The 20334-nt window shown below is 41.4% G+C and overlaps 1 protein-coding gene across 11 annotated transcripts in view; it reads left to right on the top strand.

Moving 5' to 3' along the window:
• The window catches only part of CXADR (CXADR Ig-like cell adhesion molecule), a 252397-nt gene that overhangs the window by 19201 nt on the left and 212862 nt on the right, over nucleotides 1-20334 (top strand). For all 11 annotated transcript variants that reach the window (XM_077997939.1, XM_077997938.1, XM_077997936.1 and 8 more), the window contains exons 2-3: nucleotides 13657-13823; nucleotides 18699-18903. In XM_077997939.1, the coding sequence (XP_077854065.1) occupies nucleotides 13657-13823; nucleotides 18699-18903 (372 nt within the window). The remainder of the gene's footprint in view (nucleotides 1-13656; nucleotides 13824-18698; nucleotides 18904-20334) is intronic.

Raw genomic sequence — 20334 nt, 5'->3', positions numbered from 1 at the left:
TACAGAGCTTTTTTGTGTAATAAATTTGACAACAGTCAAGTAACCTAGTCTGACATTTATTTGTTTTTCCAAAAAAGAAAAAGTTTCACCCAAACTCCTGAACCATGTGCTGCCTAAAATACTACTAGAAATGTAGTGTATAAATTCCAAACATTTCTCTACCGTGGTGATTGGATTAGGATTTCTAATAATGCACCCACTGTATTTTTTTTTTTTTTTTGAGACGGAGTCTGTTCTGTCGCCCAGGCTGGAGTGCAGTGGCGCGATCTTGGCTCACTGCAAGCTCCGCCTCCCGGGTTCACGCCATTCTCCTGCCTCAGCCTCCCGAGCAGCTGGGACTACAGGCGTCCGCCATCTCGCCCGGCTAATTTTTTTTGTATTTTTAGTAGAGACGGGGTTTCACCGTGTTAGCCAGGATGGTCTTGATCTCCTGACCTCGTGATCCGCCTGCCTCGGCCTCCCAAAGTGCTGGGATTACAGGCGTGAGCCACCGCGCCCGGCACACCCACTGTATTTTATAGTGACTCCAGAAATGAAATCTTTATTACTGTTGTATGATGTTCATGGATTGACTACGTATACATACAGAGTGAGTGTGGCTGCAGAATCGGTCAGCCTAGATTTAAATCTTGCTCCTACAGTAGCTTAGATGTGTCTCAATGTGTTTGTTTCTTCATTACAAAACACAGATGGATAATATCAGTACCTTTCTCGTGGAGTTGTTATGAGAATGGAAAGAGTTAATATGTGTAGGACATTTTGAAAAGTGCTTGGTCTATAATAAGTCCTCAGTCACTGTTTAGTTGGTATTTATTGTTAAGGTGATGGTTTCCTCATTTCTATTCCAGTTTATTTCCTGGGGTCCTGCTTTTTGATTTCTCACTGGGGATAGGGAGCTGGGAATTGATATTTGAAAAGTACAAAGAAAAGCAAGTGTGTATACTTATGCCATTTCTCATTGTTATTAATTTATCTTGCTGTAAGTTTTAATTTCCTTAGCTCTGAGTACATATTGACAGTCTATACTAACACTCATGGGAATTAAAGAACCAAAACTCTTAGACAGTGAAGAGCATGATTTCTACCTCTCTGTATTTTCTTCTCTTTCTCAGCTATATATATATATTTTTTTTTTATTTTTTAATTAATTTTTTATTTTTATTTTTATTTTGAGATGGAGTCTCGCTCCATTGCCCTCTCCATCGCCCAGGCTGGAGTGCAGAGACGCAGTCATGGCTCATTGCAGCCTCAACTTCCCGGGCTCAAGTGAGCCTCCTATTCAGCCTTCCTAGTAGCTGGGACCACAGGCATGCACTACCACCCCTGGCTAATGTTTTGATCTTTTGTAAATATGAGCTCTCACTGTGATCTGCCCTGCTTAGATCTACCACGCCTGGCTAATTGTTTTATTTTTTGTAGATATGAATTCTCACTATGTTGCCCAGGTTGGTCTTGAACTCCTGGACTCAAGTGATCTTTCCTCCTCAGTGCCTCCCAAAGTGCTGGGATTGTTACAGGGGTGAGCCATATTATTGTGTTTTTATAGTAAGTCTTCTAATTTCCGTGATTCGAATTCAGCATTCACATTCAGAATGTGTTCTCTCTTTAAAATAGTAACCCTTATGACATGCTTTGACATTTTTCACAAAGCTCAATATTAAAAAATTCTTCATAGCATTGGGTATTAAGGTCATATCCCCTTTCCGAGCAACCAGACAAGCATGTAAGACTTCGGAATATAAATTTAAATTCCTCTTACTGTCTGGGCACGTTGGCTTACACCTGTAATCCCAGCACTTTGATAGCCCCAGGCGAGTGGATTGCCTGAGCTTGGGAGTTCAAGACCAGCCTGAATAACACAGTGAGACCCCATGTCTACAATAAAATACAAAAAGTAGTGGGGCATGGTGGCGTGCATCTGTAGTCCCAGCTACTCGAGAGGCTAAGGTAGGAGGATGGCTTGAGCCCAGGAGGTGGAGGCTGCAGTGAGCCAAGATTGTGCGACTGCACTCCAGCCTGGGCGACAGAGCCAGACTCTGTCTCCAAAAAAAAAAAAAAAAAATCTCCTGTTTTTGTTTGTAAAACTTCATTTTTTTGTTAGTTTCTTTGGAATAGTACTAGATATTTTGAAAAGAATCATGTATCGGTGTGTAATTTTTTCTCCTTTATTTTGTCCTAGAGAGAGCTGAAAGATAACACAACTCTTTCATCTGTAGAATGAAGAATCTGTAGTAGTGATTTTAGCATATCCACAATAAAAGTTTTTCTTAACATACTTCTTTTATGTTAACAACTATATATAAAGTAGTGTCAATGTTAGTTTCTTATCAGATTTGTGAACATTTCTCATTAAAAAATAAGTATCCTGTCTTTCCTTCCAGCAGTTTGTGACCAGGCTTGCTCGATTCCCTCTGAGCTGTTTCTCCCATCTAGGCTTCATTGTTCAGTTTCTTTGCTTCCCTGGATGCACAGTCACCCCAGGGCTCCCTTCTCATGCCTTATGGCCCTCTCTCCCATCACTGTTCTGCTTTCAGATAGCTTCTTCATTTCACTTTCCACCTACTCTGAGCTCCCTCCTTCTACTTGTCCAAGGCTGGACGGGAGAAGGCTGAATGAGTCCTGGGACACACCCTCCCGAGAGGAAGCACTGACACTTGGTTAAGTTAGTATGTGCTTCAGAATAGGGACATGTAAATAGGGACATGTAAATACCTAGAGGAAATGTATAAAACAGGGGAGGAAGCAATTAACACTGCCTATGGGGATCAGGGGAACTTCCGAGATGAGCTGACAAGTAAAATGTTTTTTTTTTTTTTCTTTTTGAGACAGAGTCTTACTCTGTCTCCTAGGTCGAAGTGCAATGGTGTGATCTCAGCTCACTGCAACCTCAGCCTCCCTGGTTCAAGCAATTCTCCTGCCTCAGCCTCCCAAGTAGCGGGGACTGCAGGCGCTCACCACCACACCCAGCTAATTTTTGTATTTTTGGTAGAGACGGGATTTTCACCGTGTTAGCCAGGCTGGTCTCAAACTCTTTTTTTTTTTTTCTTTTTTTTGAGACGGAGTCTCATGTCGCCCAGGCTGGAGTGCAGTGGCGCCATCTCTGCTCACTGCAAGCTCCGCCTCCCAGGTTCCCGCCATTCTCCTGCCTCAGCATCCCCAGTAGCTGGGACTACAGGCGTCCGCCACCACGCCTGGCTAATTTTTTGTATTTTCGGTAGAGACGGGGTTTCACCATGTTAGCCAGGATGGTCTCGATCTCCTGACCTCGTGATCCGCCCACCTCAGCCTCCCAAAGTGCTGGGATTACAAGCATGAGCCACTGTGCCCAGCCTCAAACTCTTGACCTCAAATGATCCTCCCGCCTCAGCCTCCCAGAGTGCTGGGATTACAGGTGTGAGCCACCGTGCCCAGCCTAAAATGTATTTTGATAAATGGGTAGAGGTGCTCTCTGGGGAGAAGGTGGAGCAAGAGAGAAAAGGGACTTTTACACAGAGAAGGAAGAAGCATACACTGACAGTGTCCCACACATGTAGACTTATCTGTCTTTTTCCCCTTAGTGCCTCCTCTGATTTGTTGGTTTTATTATTGGTCCCAGACCAAAACAGTTTCACTGTTGTGGTTAATTTTGTTGTCAGTTTTTTTCACTATTTTGAAATGTACCATCATTCATTCCTAATGTAATTTCCCTTCTCCTATATAAAGGTTCTTGTGCCTGTGAACATTGTTTTGCCTGCCGCTTCCCTCAGAGATCCCAAAATTGTCACCTGCTTACCTCCAGGCATCCAGACCTGCCTGATCGCTGTTTTATTGTTGCAACAAGTGCTTTGTTGACTGCTTAGGTGTCAAGACAGATTATGCAGTTATGCAGTTGCCTAACTCAAAATGCATAGCTTCTCTCTGTCACTGCTTGAATTCTACAGTGAGTCATGATCTTTAAAATCCCTGTGCATATGCCATCACTGATCAGGCTTTACATCTAGTCTCTTTCTGTGATAGGTTAAAAACACAGAAAATATGTTTCAAAGTGTTCCTTTTGTTTCCTCAGTGATAGAAAAAAAAATAAAAACCTTCATTCAACACGTTTGTTGAATGCCACGTGCCCGAAATTTTGCTCTGCTAAAGAAAACCAGTGATAATCAAGAACAGTATGAGCTTTGCCACCAAAGTCAAATGTGACATAGTCCCTGGAGGCAGAGGGTGAGAGAAGTACACAGAGTAAAGCGCAATTTCAGTAAAGCGGGAGAAGTGCCTGTGATGAAAGCACAGTTAGTGCTAGGCCAAGGAGTAATTAATTGGAGGACATACTTTCTGGATGAAGGGGCTGAACTGAGACCATAGTAAACCTAAAAGGTGGGATGGAGCAGAAGAGGAGGTATCTTTTTTTTGTTTGTTTAAGATGGAGTCTCACTCTGTCGCTCAGGCTGGAGTGCAGTGGCGCGATCTCGGCTCACTGCAACCTCCGCCTCCCGAGTTCAAGCGATTCTCCTGCCTCAGTCTCCTGAGTAGCTGGGACTACAGGCATGTGCCACCACGCCTGGCTAATTTTTGTATTTTAGTAGAGATGGGATTTCATCGTATTAGCCAGGATGGTCTTGATCTCCTGACCTTGTGATGTGCCTGCCTCGGCCTCCCACAGTGCTGGGATTACAGGTGTGAGCCACCGCGCCCGGCAAGAGGAGGTATCTTACGCTGTGCCCGTGCTGAGTGAGGCGAGATGATGATGGAGATGATGGTGGCTGTATTATACTGAGGGAGTGGGAAGCGGGAAGAAGCTAGAGGGCCTCTAGTCATAAAGGGCCTTGATTCAATGAGGAGCAACCAGAGACTGTCAGACATGTCGGTGACGTCTTTTTTACAAAAGCAGTTATAGGCTGGATGCAGTGACTCATGCCTGTAATTCCAGCATTTTGGGAGGCCGAGGTGGGAGGCTTGCTTGGGCCCTGGAGTTCAAGACCAACTTGGGCAACATAACGAGACTGCATCTCCACTGGGAAAATAAAAATAAAATTAGTGGGCATGGTGGCACACACCTGTAGTCCCAGCTCCTTGGGAGGCTGAGGCAGGAGAGGATCCCTTGAGCCCAGGAGTTTGAGGCCACAGTGAGCCTTGATTGTGCCACAACACTTCAGCCTGGGCAACAGAGTGAGACCCTGTTTCAAAAAAATAGATAAATAAAAGCAATTATATAGAGAACACTCTGGGTGAAGGATGGAGAATGAGTTAGATTGAGAAAGTGTGGATGCAGGGAAGCCAGTTAGCAGGTTACATCCAGGCCACATGAAAGATAATAGTGGCCTGGATATAGGTAAAAATGGTTGATTTGGAATATATTAAAGAGGCAGAATTAACAGGACATAGTATGCTTTGAATGAGTGAACGTTGATACCCTGCTGCCTTTCGTTTTATCTCCAGGTTTGTGCAAATGATTGGTGATGCAACTGTTTCTTGCATCTGTGATCTTATGCAGGGATTGATTGCCAGAAGGGATAGTGGTCGGTCTCCCACTGAGATAAGGAATTCGAAGGAGAAATTTAGCGTTGTGCTGGGGAAACAAACAGTTTGATCAAACATCATCTCAGCTTGCTGTCACTGGGCCCCCTGCCCCCAAATCAAGTATGTGGGTTGGATTATAAAATTACCCCCATATTTTCTTGTGTTTTAAGAAGTCTTCCAGCTCAGCTTTAAAACTATCGCTGGTTTGTACTTTCCGTATTTTAGGTTCTCAGGGGATCTACAAGGATATCCCTATTACCTAAACAGACTTCTTGCTGCTTTTGAATTTTCTTGTCTCATATCCTCATTTTTCTTATTTCAGTGCCTTTATGATCTTTCACTTCCCTCTTCTCCTTCCACATTAGTCTGGATTAAGTAACTGGTGTTATTCAACATTTACTTGGATTTTGCATAAGAAGCAGTTCTTTCATGTCATTGTCTGTAATGCCTGTTCCACAGGTTTTGTAAGGATCAAATGAAATAATTAAATCCCTTTGCATAATGCTTGACTTACAGATAAGCAATAAATTTAAATTCCTGTGCACTTCTAAATATTAATGTACATATTTTTTTTTTCTCCTAAGAAGGACCATCCAAGCAGTTCCCTTGTGTCTTTGTTGGCTGTGGATTGAAAAGTACATTTTTCCATCATTTTGTGAATTCCCAATATGTTTAAATCTTCTTGAGAATTTCTGCTGAATTCATTAACTTCATGTTCAGTTGAACAGTATACCCTGTCCATGAGGAGAAACTTCACTGCTCTGTATGCAGTCTGTATTAGTCTGCTCAGGCTGCTATAACAAAATACCATAGACAAAACACCAATACAAAATACCATAGATGCCTTAAACAATAGAAACTTGGTTTTTCACAGTTCTGGAGTCTGGACAGTCCAAGATTAAGGTGCCAGCAAGTCTGATTTCTGGTGAGAGCCCTCTTCCTGGCTGGTAGACAGCTGCCCTCTCCCTCTGTCCTCACGTGCCAGAGAGAGTGCTCCTGTGTTTCCTTCTCTTACACGGGTGTCAGTTCCATCTGTTCTGGGCTCCACGCTATGGCCTCATTTAATCTTAATCACTTCCTTAAAAGCCCTACCTCTAATACAGTCACATAGGAGGTTAGGGAATCAACATATGAATTTTGGGGGGGGACATGATTTACTCTACCACTGTCCCCCAAAACTATTTTTATTCTATTAATATATTTATTAGTATACTTTATTATATGTTTAATGTTATGTTCCTTTTGAAAGACCTAATTTTGATTTGATGATTGTATTTGCTGTTGGGTGAATGGAACCAAACCTGAAGGTGACAATATTTAGTCATACTTCTGTTTATATGAGTGGAAGTCAGCGTTACTCCCCAGAAGCCAAATTTTAGTAGCATCTTTGTGCTGGAGGGGACTGGTTCTACCTGATCTACTTGTCCTGGCTCTTTGTCTGAGGTAGATGAGCTTGAATCTCTTACTCTGATTTTCCTGCCTGTTGGCCATTTAGGTTGTTTTCAGGTGTTTTTCTGTTTCAGAGTGCATCAGTGAATAATATCCTTGTACATATGAGCTGTTCAGTTATGAGAGTTCAGCTGCAGTTCCTAAAAGTGGGTTAGCACACTGACATTTCACACGTCTTCTGTGTGAAGGTTGTACTGATTTGCTTTCCGTGTTGCCAGTTTCTAACACTTTTGCCAACATTGGCTTTATTGATTTTTTTTTTATCACCATCAATTTTATATTTGAAATGTTACATTATTCTAATTTATATTTATCTAATTGTAAATATGGTTGTGTGCTCTCTTATTAGTCTTTGTTAAAAATAGACTTTATTTTGTACAGCAGTTTTAGATTTATAGCAAAATCGTGCAGAAAGTACAGAGCTCCCTTATACTCCCTTCCCCCACATACCACAGTCTCCCTCGCTTGTCAACACGTCTCCCACCGGAGTGGACCTTTGTTAGAATTGATGAACTGTATTGACATAACATCACGTAGAGTCCATAGTTTACCTCAGGGTTCACTCTTGGTTCTGTACATTCCATGGTTTTGGACAAATGTAAGACATGTAGCCCCCATTACAATATTACACAGAAGCATTTCCCTGCCCTAAAAATCCTGTGTTCCACCTATTCTCCTCTTCCCTCTTTCCCCTGCATCTATTAATTTTTTTTTTTAACTGTCTCTGTAGTTTTGCCTTTTCCAGAATGTCATATAGTTGTAATCATACAGTGTGTAGCCTTTTGAGAGTGGCTTTTTTCACTTCGTAATACGTATTTGTGTTTAAGTCTACTCCATGTCTTTTCATGGCTAGAGTATGCATTTTTGACTTGGTATGCGATACTACAGAAGTAATACTATGTTCTTTTCTAATCAGGAGGTACATAATGTCCATTTGTTCTCGTGAAGGTAACTTTGATCATTTGATTAAGGTGGTGTCTACCAGATTTCTTCACTGTAAAGTTACTACTTTTCCCTCTGTAATTAAAGTGTTTTGTGGGAAGATACTTTGACATTATGTAACAAATGCTGTTTCTCATCATACCTTTCAGTACCAATTTTCAGTATTTTGCCTGAAACAATTATGACTCTGTTTTTCCCAAATGGTGATTTTCTAACAAGATTTTTATTCTAGTTAAATTGTTGTCTTGTTCCATAGCTGTTGTGCTTTTCTCTTCTACTTTTCTGTAAGGCTTTCCTCACTCAAAACATTATTAAAAATTCTCATGTTTACTTCTCTTTTTAAAAAACGAATGATAACATTTCAGGAGCATTTTCTAATGTTTATTATTTTGAGATTGCCAGAAGGAAAAGATCACTGAAGACCATCTAGGTTAACAAACAGCTTAAATTTGAAAAAGCAAATGAAAAAAACCAACGCATGTTATCAGTTCATAACATTACCTCCGTTCTAGAAGAATAGCTTCGTACATTATTTCCAGTTTGCTTCCAATCTTGTGGTGGAAACAGGTCTTCTAAGGCCTTAGTAGGAGGTGACATCAAGGGCTAAAAAAATACTCTTTGATAAACTCATATCCCTTTGATGCTCAGATATAAGTCAGATTGTGCAGAAGAGAAGCTCTAAAGATCCGAGTGATTTAGAAACTGGAGATAAGAAAAGCAAGCAGAAAACTGGGAAATGTTATTTCAGTCACTACCAATATGGGATGTGGTTCAGTCTGTTTATTTATGTAATATGATCTGGTGCTGTGCACTTATTAACTAGACTGCAAATACTTGCAGCTGAATAATGTGCTCCATATTTTATCACATCCTGATTATAAATTTGAATACAATTGTAAGAAGATTTGATATTTGATTTACCTTTTAAACCGTGTTTGAACCTGCAAGTAGTTTGCAAGTTAAATTATTAATCTACTTGCTGCATAAATAAAATTGGGCAGTACTAGGAAAGATGCCCAGGCCCGCTGCGTGAGACCAAGTGTCTGTCTTTTGTCTTCTATCATTTGTGTCTGTTGCATACTTCAGCACTTGAAAAACTATGCCTCTGTAAAAAGAGGCCCTTCAGTGTTGCTAGGAGACCCAGGAACTGTTTTATATGATCTCAAGATTTTAATTCGTTTCTAGTGCAACACAATGAACAGGAATTGAAGGCTTTAACCATTTTTTGGAAAAAAACACTAACAGTCATTAAAAAATCATTTAAAAATATCGTAAACAGCATACGCATTTTTAAAAATCTCAGAATAAAGCAGAAACGGACAGTCGTCTTCCTTAAAATCTGAATTCTCAAAAGCAATTGCTGTTAACAATTTGGCTTATATCTTTTCAGATTATTTTGTTACACATATATGACTATTTTAAGGCAGTTTTGTTTGTTTGTTTGTTTGTTTTTTGTTTTTTGTTTTGAGACAGAGTCTCGCTCTGTGGCCCAGGCTGGAGTGCAGTGGCGCAATCTCAGCTCACTGCCAGCTCCGCCTCCCGGGTTCATGCCACTCTCCTGCCTCAGCCTCCGGAGTAGCTGGGAGTACAGCCGCCCACCACCACGCCCGGCTAATTTTTTTGTATTTTCAGTAGAGACGGGGGGCGTTTCACCGTGTTAGCCAGGATGGTCTTGGTCTCCTGACCTCATAATCCACCCGCCTCGGCCTCCCAAAGTGTTGGAATTATAGGGGTGAGCCACCGCGCCCAGCCAGCAATTTTTTAAAATTAATTTTTATGTAGCACACAAGAAACAAAGATAATATGAAAACGAAGTTGTATTTTATTTTGATCACTTTGTGTAGTGTAAGTACTGAGAGCATGAATTTGGGGGATTTCAGCTTTTACAAATTTAGGTGTCTAATTGAAGTTATTTAACATTTTTATTTGATTTCTACAAAATGAAAACTAAAAACACAATAACCAGGAAGTTTTTATTGTTATTGATAGGAATTTTTCATTCTCACTTATATATTCTTAGCTCCGTATTTGAACTATTTCTTGATTCATTTTGGAATGACATTTTTATTTTTAATTGTACTTAGATTATTCTTATATTGTTTGATGCATGAAGTGTTAGTAACCAAACTAAATTTCTAAAATTGATCAAATTTATAATGCACTCATTAATTCTTTTTTTTTTTTTTTTGAGACGGAGTCTCGCTCTGTCGCCCAGGCTGGAGTGCAGTGGCGCGATCTCGGCTCACTGCAAGCTCCGCCTCCCGGGTTCACGCCTTTCTCCTGCCTCAGCCTCCCAAGTAGCTGGGACTATAGGCACCGCCACCTCGCCCGGCTAATTTTTTTGTATTTTTAGTAGAGATGAGGTTTCACCGTGTTAGCCAGGAAGGTCTCGATCTGCTGACCTTGTGATCCGCCCGTCTCGGCCTCCCAAAGTGCTGGGATTACAGGCGTGAGCCACCACGTCCGGCCTAATTCTTTTCTACTGTGTGCAAAGAACTACAGCACGAGATAGAGGTAGCTGCAATTCCTTTCAGCCCTAATAGAGCTAGTAATTTAGTAGTAAATCAGGGCATGCATCTTAAAAGGTCGTAAAAATACAAGGTAGTATGGGAAGAAGATAAGTTTATCAACATCTAGAAAGATGTGACAGGCCAGTTACAGTGGCTCAAGCCTGTAATCCCAGCACTTTGGAAGGCCAAGGCAGGAGGATTACTTGAGCCTCAGGAGTTAGAGACCAGCCTGGGTAACATAGTGAGACTCCATCTCTTAAAAAAATAGAAAAGAGAAGATGTGACACAACTCTGGATGCCATCTACATCAGTTTCACCGTAAAATTTATAGAGAAAAAAAATTCCACGGCAACATATGCTAAGTGCCGAGTAAGTGATACAGATGGTAGAAAGTAAAATACAATCAGCATTCATAGAGAAAGAAAGAAAAATAATTGTAGGGTGGAGAGGTAGAAATGCCTTAGTGAATGAGATAGGAATGGAATGGAGTTTATTAGAAATAATAGAGTGTTTTTAGGTTAAATATTTAGGAGAAACACTTGAGATTAGATACATAAATACCAAATCATATCATTTTCAATAGAAACATGGGCATGAAATGGAGGCCAGAGTAGTTGGACTTCTGGGCTGGATCAGTGGGTTTGGATGATGTCTCATCAATATTTGCTGTATAACAAAACAACTCAAACTCTAGAGCCTTAAAACAAAGATCATCTATTCATTTCCTGTGGGTTGCTAGTTAGACTAGGCTAAGATGGAAAATTACAGGCTCAACTGTGGGGCTGCAGAGAGCTGGTCTGGGCTAGGGCTGAGTGTTCTAGGGTTGGCCAGACACCTCCGTTGCCCCCTCTGTGGATTGTTCACACAGTGGCTGGTGACCAAGGAGGCAAGAGTGGGTGCAGCAAGGGTTTTTGAGGCCTAACCTTGGAACTACACAGGTCATTCCTGGCACATCCTGTTGGTCAAAGCTGGGCCGGCCTCAGGTTTAAGGGAGCAGGTGCAGATAATTTGTATCCCAATTTAAATTTATTTCAGGAGTACGTTTACATGTGATTGAAAGCTTACAATGGTGCCTAAATGTAAATGGTGTTGAATGTAACCAGGATTTTCTTTAGTTCTCAATCTGTTGGTTTTGACTTTATTAAAATTTTATTAGAACTGATAGTTTGTGTATATTAAGCTTATTTTAGGACTAATGGAAAGAATCATGCATTGACTAATAACATAACTTCATTTTGGTTTGTTCTATCAAAATTTATTTGAAAAACATCACTGTGGAAATTGGGACTTTGGATTGATTTACTCCGAATTTTGCTCTAATGTGTTAATTTTTTTTGGTGGGAGCAGGGGAAAAGGGAGAGGAAAAGAGAGGCAGGCCCCGTGCACCATACTGTATCTTAGTGCTTAGGGCCTCTTCCAGGTCATCGTCCCGCTCTGAAGGTTGTCAGAGTCAGGTGACATAGGTCCAAATATAGTTGCTCTTCAGTGGAAAGTAGTGAAACTTACGGTTATGCATACTTTAGATGTTTGAATTTATACTTAAGAAGATGTTGGGTAATCGCAAGGAAACCATAGATGTGACAAGCTAGTGCTGTGCATACTTTTACAGTGTGAATAGGAAGAAAAGTTTTATGTGATTGTTCACTTACAGACTAAATTTGCATTTAATTTTTTAATTTTTTGAGATGGAATCTTGCTTTGTCACCCAGGCTGGAGGACAGTGGCATGATCTGGGCTCACTGCATCCTCCGCCTCCCTAGTTCGAGCGATCCTCCTGCCTCAGCCTCCTCCATAGCTGGGATTACAGGTGCACACCACCACACCCAGCTAGGCTAATTTTTGTATTTTTGGTAGAGATGGGGTTTCACCATGCTGGTGAAATTAAGTTATGTAATTTTAAGATGTCTTTTATAAAATACAATAAATGTGATTATTGGCTTTTTCAGAAGGGAAGTAAAGAGGGATGAACAGTAAGAAGTGTCTCAAAAATAATATGAGTCAACTATTTGGTAAATTTTTTTTTTTTGAGACAGAGTTTTGCTCTTATTGCCCAGGCTGGAATGCAATGTCGCGATCTCGGCTCACTGCAACCTCCAAATCCCAGGTTCAAGCAGTTCTCCTGCCTCAGCCTCCCAAGTAGTTGGGATTACAGGCATATGCCACCATGCCCAGCCAATTTTGTATTTTTAGTAGAGATGGGGTTTCCCCCATGTTGGTCAGGCTGGTCTCGAACTCCTGACTTCAGATGATCCGCCTACCTTGGCCTCCCAAAGTGCTGGAATTACAGGTGTGAGCCAGCGTGACTAACCGTAGGTTTTTAAAAGATATGTAAATTGACAGTGTTCCCTTTCTTTTTGAATTATTCTCATCAAAACTTATTGCTTAGAAATATTTTTAAGCATTCAATAGAAGGTTATAGAATGAAATCTAATAAAAATTTAAAGAAGCCTTGGCAGAAACTGTGTCATGGTTGATTAGCGCATATACCCTGCTGAGAGTGACTTAGTTCCCAGTGTGTTTGTGGTGAGCATGAATTAATGTAGCCTTGAATTTGTATGACATGACTGACCATATTAGTCCATTCTCACATTGCTAAAAAGAAATACCCAAAACTGGGTGATTTATAAAGAAAAGAGGTTTAATTGGCTCTGCAGGCTGTACAGAAAGCATGGCTGGGGAGGCCTCAGGCAACTTACAATCATGGCAGAAGGCGAAGGGGAGGCGGGCACGTCTTACGTGGCCAGAGCAGAGAAGGGGGAGGTGCTACACACTTTTAAACCACCAGGTCTCCTGAGAACTCACTATCAGGAGAACAGCAAGGGGGAATTCCGTCCTCATGATCCAGTCACCTCCCACCAGGCCTCTCTTCCAGCGTCGGGGATTACAATTCAACATGAGATTTGGGCGGGGTCACAAATCCAAACTATATCACTCACCTTTCAGAGAGTCTAGAGAAATTAGTTTTAAACATCTGCTTCCATATGGAAGCCCTCTACCAGTAGAAACTTATATAATGTCAGGAAGTTCACAGTGTTCTTTAAGGGAACTGTATCAAATAAGATGATACTACTTACGTCATTCTACTTTTACAAAGGCACAAATTAAAAACTGCGCGTCTCTGAGTTTGGACTCCATTCCTCGGGACCCAAACCCTGTCCTGTATCCCTCGCATCAATGTGTTGCTTCTGAATGGCTGCAGGGCACTGTATGGGCTGTCAGCATAATAGCAAATGCTTAGTCCCATGTACATTTCTTTCTCTAGGTTTCACTAGAAGTTTGAGTATCACTACTCCTGAACAGATGATTGAAAAAGCCAAAGGGGAAACTGCCTATCTGCCATGCAAATTTACGCTTAGTCCCGAAGACCAGGGACCGCTGGACATCGAGTGGCTGATATCACCAGCTGATAATCAGAAGGTGGATCAAGTGGTAAGTTTGATATGTCCTTGCTCACTTAGCAGCTGTCTGTGCAACTATCTGATGTATCCATCATCTTGCCAGTCACATGGATGGGCTGCAGGGAGCTAGGAAGGAAGCCCCCTACTTCTCAGGCTTTGTGGTCTGGGTGAGGAAGGTAGTTGCTCTGGTGGAAATTGAGGACACATATGTAGTGGAGGGAAATGGATGATGAGTGACATAAGGTTACAGAAGAGGAAAAGGTTGCTGGAGTTCTTAGAGATTCTTCAGGGAAAAAGGAACTTTTGAAAGTTCTGACAATCTGGATTTGAGGCAGGGAATAGCAGAGGTCTAGATGGAGCAGGCGTGATGTTGAGACAGGAGTGTGTGTCGTGTTAGGAGATGGCACATAACTGTGCTTTGTTGTTAAACGTTAGAATTGAAACTTTTAAGTTTCACCCAAGGATTCTGTCAGCGGTAGAAGGGTCATTAGCTATGGTGTAGCAACTACATAGTGTGACAATCTATTTTCCTTATTTTTTCAAGTTAAATATCCTGTCCAATGAATTTCTTAAAAAACAAAAGTCTTTTTAAATTACTTTTTTTTACTTTGACTTTAACACTTCCCAGTGTAAAAATGAAGTCTCAGAGCAAAAAACAATCTATAAAATATTTAGTCTTAAATTTAAAAAATATCAAAGCATTGTTTTAGTATTTTTTTTCAAATCAAAGTAATAAGAGTCTAATGTAGAAAGCTTGGAAAGCCAAAAATAGCACAGAGGAGGAACGAGGAACATGTTGCCTGATAATCTCATCTCCAAATATATGTCATGTTTTACCTTTTCTCTCTCTTTTTTTTTTTTTTTTTTTTTTTGCGATGGAGTCTCACTGTCTCCCAGGCCGGAGGGCAGTGGCGCGATCTCGGCTCACTGCAAGCACCACCTCCCAGGTTCATGCCATTCTGCTGCCTCAGCCTCCCGAGTAGCTGGGACTACAGGCGCCCGCCACCTCGCCCGGCTAATTTTTTGTATTTTTAGTAGAGACGGGGTTCACCGTGTTAGCCAGGATGGTCTCGATCTCCTGACCTCGTGATCTGCCTCCCAAAGTGCTGGGATTACAGGCATGAGCCACCGCGCCTGGCCTATGTTTTACCTTTTCAGTGGTTCCAGAATACTTTACTTAGAATGTTGCATATTGGCTTTGACACATTTAATTTTTTAAAAAGTTAATAAATTATATTAGATCAGGGAGAGGAAAATAAGTCCAAATATTTAGGTAAACATAGTAATATATATATTTGGAAGAGAAATTTTGTTTTACTCATTTGTTGATGTGAAAGAAGGGGATATTTAAAAGTTACAAGTAACATTCTTCCATTTAATGGCTGAATCAGTGCAGTTAGGTAATTAATATTCTTGGCAAATCCAGTCAGTTTGCCCTTGATGTTTATGTTCAGGAAATAATTAAGGTGCTTTCCCAAGTTGTGAGTGACTAGAGCCACCCCCTCCAAGGATGTAACCTCTGCCCTGATTCTGTTACCAGAACTTCTTTCTGTTTCCCTGAGCAAAATAAATCGGGCCTGACTCATTGTATCTACTCAGCCTCCTTACCCTGTTCCTTGTCACTCTTACCTCCCCGTTCTCTCCCTTCTCTCTCTGTGGGGTTGCTGGCACCTAGAGTACAGGCTCCATCTGAGGTCCTGCAGTTCCCCGTTCCTGTGACAGTGCAGTGCCTGTCCCCCTTTAGAGCCCAGGACTCTGATCCTGTGCTTAAGATAGGGGAAGCCTAGGATGCGTATGGAGAGCATGGGTCTTCAGTGCTGCTGCTGAGTGAAGCTTGTGACAAGGTGCATGTAGAGACCGAGAAGTGCTGTGCCCTGAGCCATTAGTGTGTCTGTTAATGGGAAGAAGACTCCAAGTGTTCCATGCTGAGTGAGAGGCACGGCTTTGCCGTCTACAGGAGTTGTAAGAGAAATGTGAAACTGGGACTTGACTCTGAGTGACCATTTCTGGGTTAAAAACCTAGCTTCTAACCTAAAACACTGTCACATCAGACCAAAAGAAAGGTAGAAGGGTTAGGAAGAGATGGATGCGGAAGAGGATGCATACATAGAATTTAGGCTACATATGCTAACTGAGCCCCTATTTTAATATATTTCAGCTAGTAGACAGAATGGTTAAAAACTGGGAATTGGAGGACTGAGCTGGAGAAATTTGCATTCTTATTCCTTGTGTGATCTCTATAGTCAGCGGTTACTGTAAACTGCGTGCTTGGGCAGTGTTTTATATACTTTAATTGTATATACTTAAGCCGTAAAACAACATAGTAAGGTGAGAATTATTATATGTATGGCAAGGAGGAAACAGAGGCCCAGAGATTCTCATGCCCAGAGTCACATAGCTAGCAACAAATGCAGTTGGGATTTGAACCCAGGTCCCTCTGACTCTCACAGCTGCTCTGTTGCTCTGTTATCCTTTGTGCTGTCCCGTGCTGCCTCCCATGTTTCACAAACCTGTTTCCTCGTGTGTAAAGTAGGAACAGATATACCTAGCATCTCAGGGTCGTTATAAAAATTCAGCAAAATACTATATGCACAAGCATTCTGTAAGCTTGTAAATGATATTGAAATGATAATCATGTCCTGTGCCAAGTTAAATGGATCTGGTTTGCATCTTTGTTGTGCAAACGCTGATCAGTGAGAGCCACTGCTTTCCTCAGCCTAAATGTCAATGTGGACATTGCCATCATCCTTGCAGGGTTGTGAAGGGGAATCAGTGAAGACATGTAAAATTGCGTGGTAAACTTCCCATTCCTTAACTGATGTTTATAACGTCATTTTCCGGGAAGACACTAAGCTAGCTTATAAAATAACCAACAGTGGGAATGCATCTTATTTCTCAAGCCCCCCTTAAAAGGCTACTAAGGTGTGTGTGGAGCTTAACAAGCTACTGGAAGTACAATAGATCGAACTCTACGACCTTTAGAGTTAGATTCCACAGGCAAATTATGATAAGCCTTTTAATCAAAGGAAATTAATCAAAGGAAGATAGAGTAGCCACATTTGTGGAGTCGTCAGTGTTGCTGTTGACAAGTGGATGTGTCAAGAAGATTGAGCAAATAAAGTAATGGCTTATGTTTACAGAGTAAGTCAGCTGTGGACCCTTCAACTCTTTCTTTTATTTACTTAGCAGACTGGTATTGAGCGCAACCTAGATGCAGACAGTTTGTATATAAATAAAAGATCTAGCCGGGCATGGTGGCTCATGCCTGTAGTCCCAGCACTTTGGGAGGCCGAGGCAGGCGTATCACAATGTCAGGAGTTCGAGACCAACCAGGCCAATGTGGTAAAACCCCGTCTCTACTGAAAATACAAAAGTTAGCAGGCGTGATGGTGGGCATTTGTAGTCCCAGCTCCTCGGGAGGCTGAGGCAGGAGAATCGCTTTAATCCAGGAGGTGGAGGTTGCAGTGAGCTGAGATCGTACCACTGCACTCCTGCCTGGGTGACAGAGCAAGACTCTGTCTCAAAAAAAAAAAAGATCTTTGGTGGATTGGGGTGGGGTCAGTGTGGTTGGGAAGGAGATAATTCAGAAGAGAACCCAAGTTCCTCCACTCAAGAAGTTTCTGCAGAATAAACCTGGAAAACAGTACTCTTAGATGACATTTATTCTGATTATACTACCTATAATTAGCACTCAGGTAAAAGAGATTATTTGCAGGATACAGGTCATAGTTGTGTTTCCTGATTATTATTTGAGTTTTGGCATCACTGCTCTTTGGCCCATGGGTCTCATGACCAGAGTGAAGAGATTTCATTAGCAAAAAAGAAAAATTGTAAAATGTGTTAAATTAATGCTAGAGATTGTTAGAGAATACTACTACAGTTCTCTTCCAAGAAAATATTACAAACACAGATTTTATTTTCCCTCTAAAGCATCCAGCCTTTAGTAGTTGCCTTCAAAGGCTATAAGTGTGGTTCAGAAAACTCAGTGGATTCGGCAAGGGTCTTTGCTTTAGTTACAGAAGATTCATTCAAAGGACTTGTTAACCTGGGTACACATATCTTAAGAGGTTTATTTTATGATTTTATCTGTTAGAGTCTAGAACCCTCAAGTAACTCCAGCTTAGTATTAAGACCCAACTAAGTTATCTTTTTGTTAGATTCCACAGGCAAATTATGATAAGCCTTTTGTGGGGGCAGGGGGCAGTAGGTACTTGATTTTGTTACACTTGGTTGGCAAACTACTGCCTCAGAGGCAGTTGAAAAATAGAGTATGTAAGAATGAGCAGGCCAGGCACGGTGACTCACACCTATAATCATAGCACTTTGGGAAGCCGAGGTGGGTGGATCACTTGAGTCAATCACTTGACCAGCCTGGTCAACATGGTGAAATCCCATCTCTACTAAAAATACAAAAATTAGTTGGCTGTGGTGGCACGTGCCTGTATAGTCTCAGCTACTGGGGAGGCAGAGGTGAGAGAATTGCTTGAACCCAGGAGGTGGAGGGAGCCGAGATCGCACCATTGCACTCCAGCCTGGGCCACAGACTCAGACTCCATCTCAAAAGGGGAAAAAAAAAACAAACCAATGAGCACATCTGTGTTCTTGCCCGATCGTACTAAACTGCTGTCTAGGCCAGTGGAGGGCTTTGCTATTTTATCATGTTGGGTCTTGGTTTCCAGGTTAAAAACGGAAGTCTGGGACTATGCCCAAGGATCACGTTGATTCCATATTCTCGTTCTGTGGTTTGGATAGTTTTAGGTTTCCCCATAATATTGTGTTCTTTTTCTCTTTTTCTGCTGGGGGGCAGGGGTTCTGTAGCAGCAGGTGTATCCAGGGCTTCTTTAAGAGACAGTTTTTTTTGTTGTGTGTTTGATTTTCTGCCTGTCTAATTTTGGCTTTCTTTTAGATTATTTTATATTCTGGAGACAAAATTTATGATGACTACTATCCAGATCTGAAAGGACGAGTCCATTTTACGAGTAATGATCTCAAATCTGGTGATGCATCCATAAATGTAACGAATTTACAGCTGTCAGATATTGGCACGTACCAGTGCAAAGTGAAAAAAGCTCCTGGTGTTGCAAATAAGAAGATTCAGCTGGTAGTTCTTGGTAAGTTACTTTTATTTGCGTTAATGGGTTACTGAGTAAGAGGATGATTAGTCATAGTACCGTAGTAGCAGCATTTGTAGAAGACAAAGCTTAATTTTTTAGAATAACAATTTTAAACACTTGACGTTCTTCTGTGTTGGATAGCGTCAAGTATAAAACTAGCTTTTGGTTTTGGATAGGAAAAGAAAGAAGTGATCAACTTTGTGAAATTCATAAGAGTTTGAAAATAAGTGAGGAGTACTGTGGTATGGAGGAAGAACCCTAAGCCAGGAGTTAGGAGATCTCGGGTTTCTGCCTTGTCCTCAGAATTTGCCCTGAGAATTACGTAGAACCATGTTTCTATGATGAATAATTTAAGCATTTAGAATGGAGGTGAAGAAATATGGAAGAAGGAATACTGAATTCAAGTAAGGCCATTAGACCACATAGTTATTTAAGCTTCTTGGGATCTCTGTTTTTCATCATTAAAGTGAAGAGCTGAGACATTCACTGTGATACCTTATAGCCCTCTCTGTAATAGTTAAGAGGGAGATAGTGTAAACTGCTTTGTAAGCTGTCAAAGACTACAGAGTTTATTATCCTTCTCTAGATTCTGTGATAATGTCTACAAGCACTCTTAATCCCTTCAAATTGAGAAACTGAAAGATGATAGTTCATAAATATACTTCTAAAACCATATCGTGATAAGCTTTACACAAAATGTACAGTGGCTACCATGTAGAAAAACATAGCTGTCTAGCTTTCTATTTTATGACAGTAAATTCCCCTGTTCTCATGTTTTAGGGGACACTTGGGGGTTGACTTTCATAGGAAAAGCTGATTGCTAGAATTGTCTAGCATGACTGGAAATAACTGATCAGGGCAGGCCTCCCACATCAACATTTACCTCATTCCTTCTGTTTAGAGAACTGATTAGGGCTAGGGTAGAATATTCTGAAGAATACTCTTTATTTTTATTTTATTTTATTTGAGATGGAGTCTTGCTCTGTTGCCCAGGCTAGAGTGCAGTGGCACAATCTCTGCTCACTACAGCCTCTGCTTCCCGGGTTCAAGTGATTCTCCTGCCTCAGCCACCTAGGTATCTGGGATTACAGGCATGCACCACCATGCCTGGCTAATTCTTATATTTTTAGTAGAGACAGGGTTTCACCATGTTGGCCAGGCTGGTCTCAAACTCCTGACCTCAGGTGAACCACCGGCCTCGGCCACCCAGAGTGCTGAGATTACAAGAATACTCTTTAGAAGAGCAATGTTCGAGATGACTTGGGCACCCAACACTTAACCACTCCTCCTACAAGTAGACCCAGCGCTTAACTCTTACTGCTAGAGACTAGGAACACGAGTGGGGCTTTTTGTGTACCTTCATGGCAAATTCATGGGTTATCTTGGTAGATAGGGTTTGCTGGCAGCATCACTGAATGGGGACCTGAA

Source organism: Macaca mulatta, chromosome 3 (assembly GCF_049350105.2).
Source record: "Macaca mulatta isolate MMU2019108-1 chromosome 3, T2T-MMU8v2.0, whole genome shotgun sequence".
Lineage (NCBI taxonomy): Eukaryota > Metazoa > Chordata > Mammalia > Primates > Cercopithecidae > Macaca > Macaca mulatta.
This window is presented reverse-complemented; position numbering and strand designations above follow the sequence as displayed.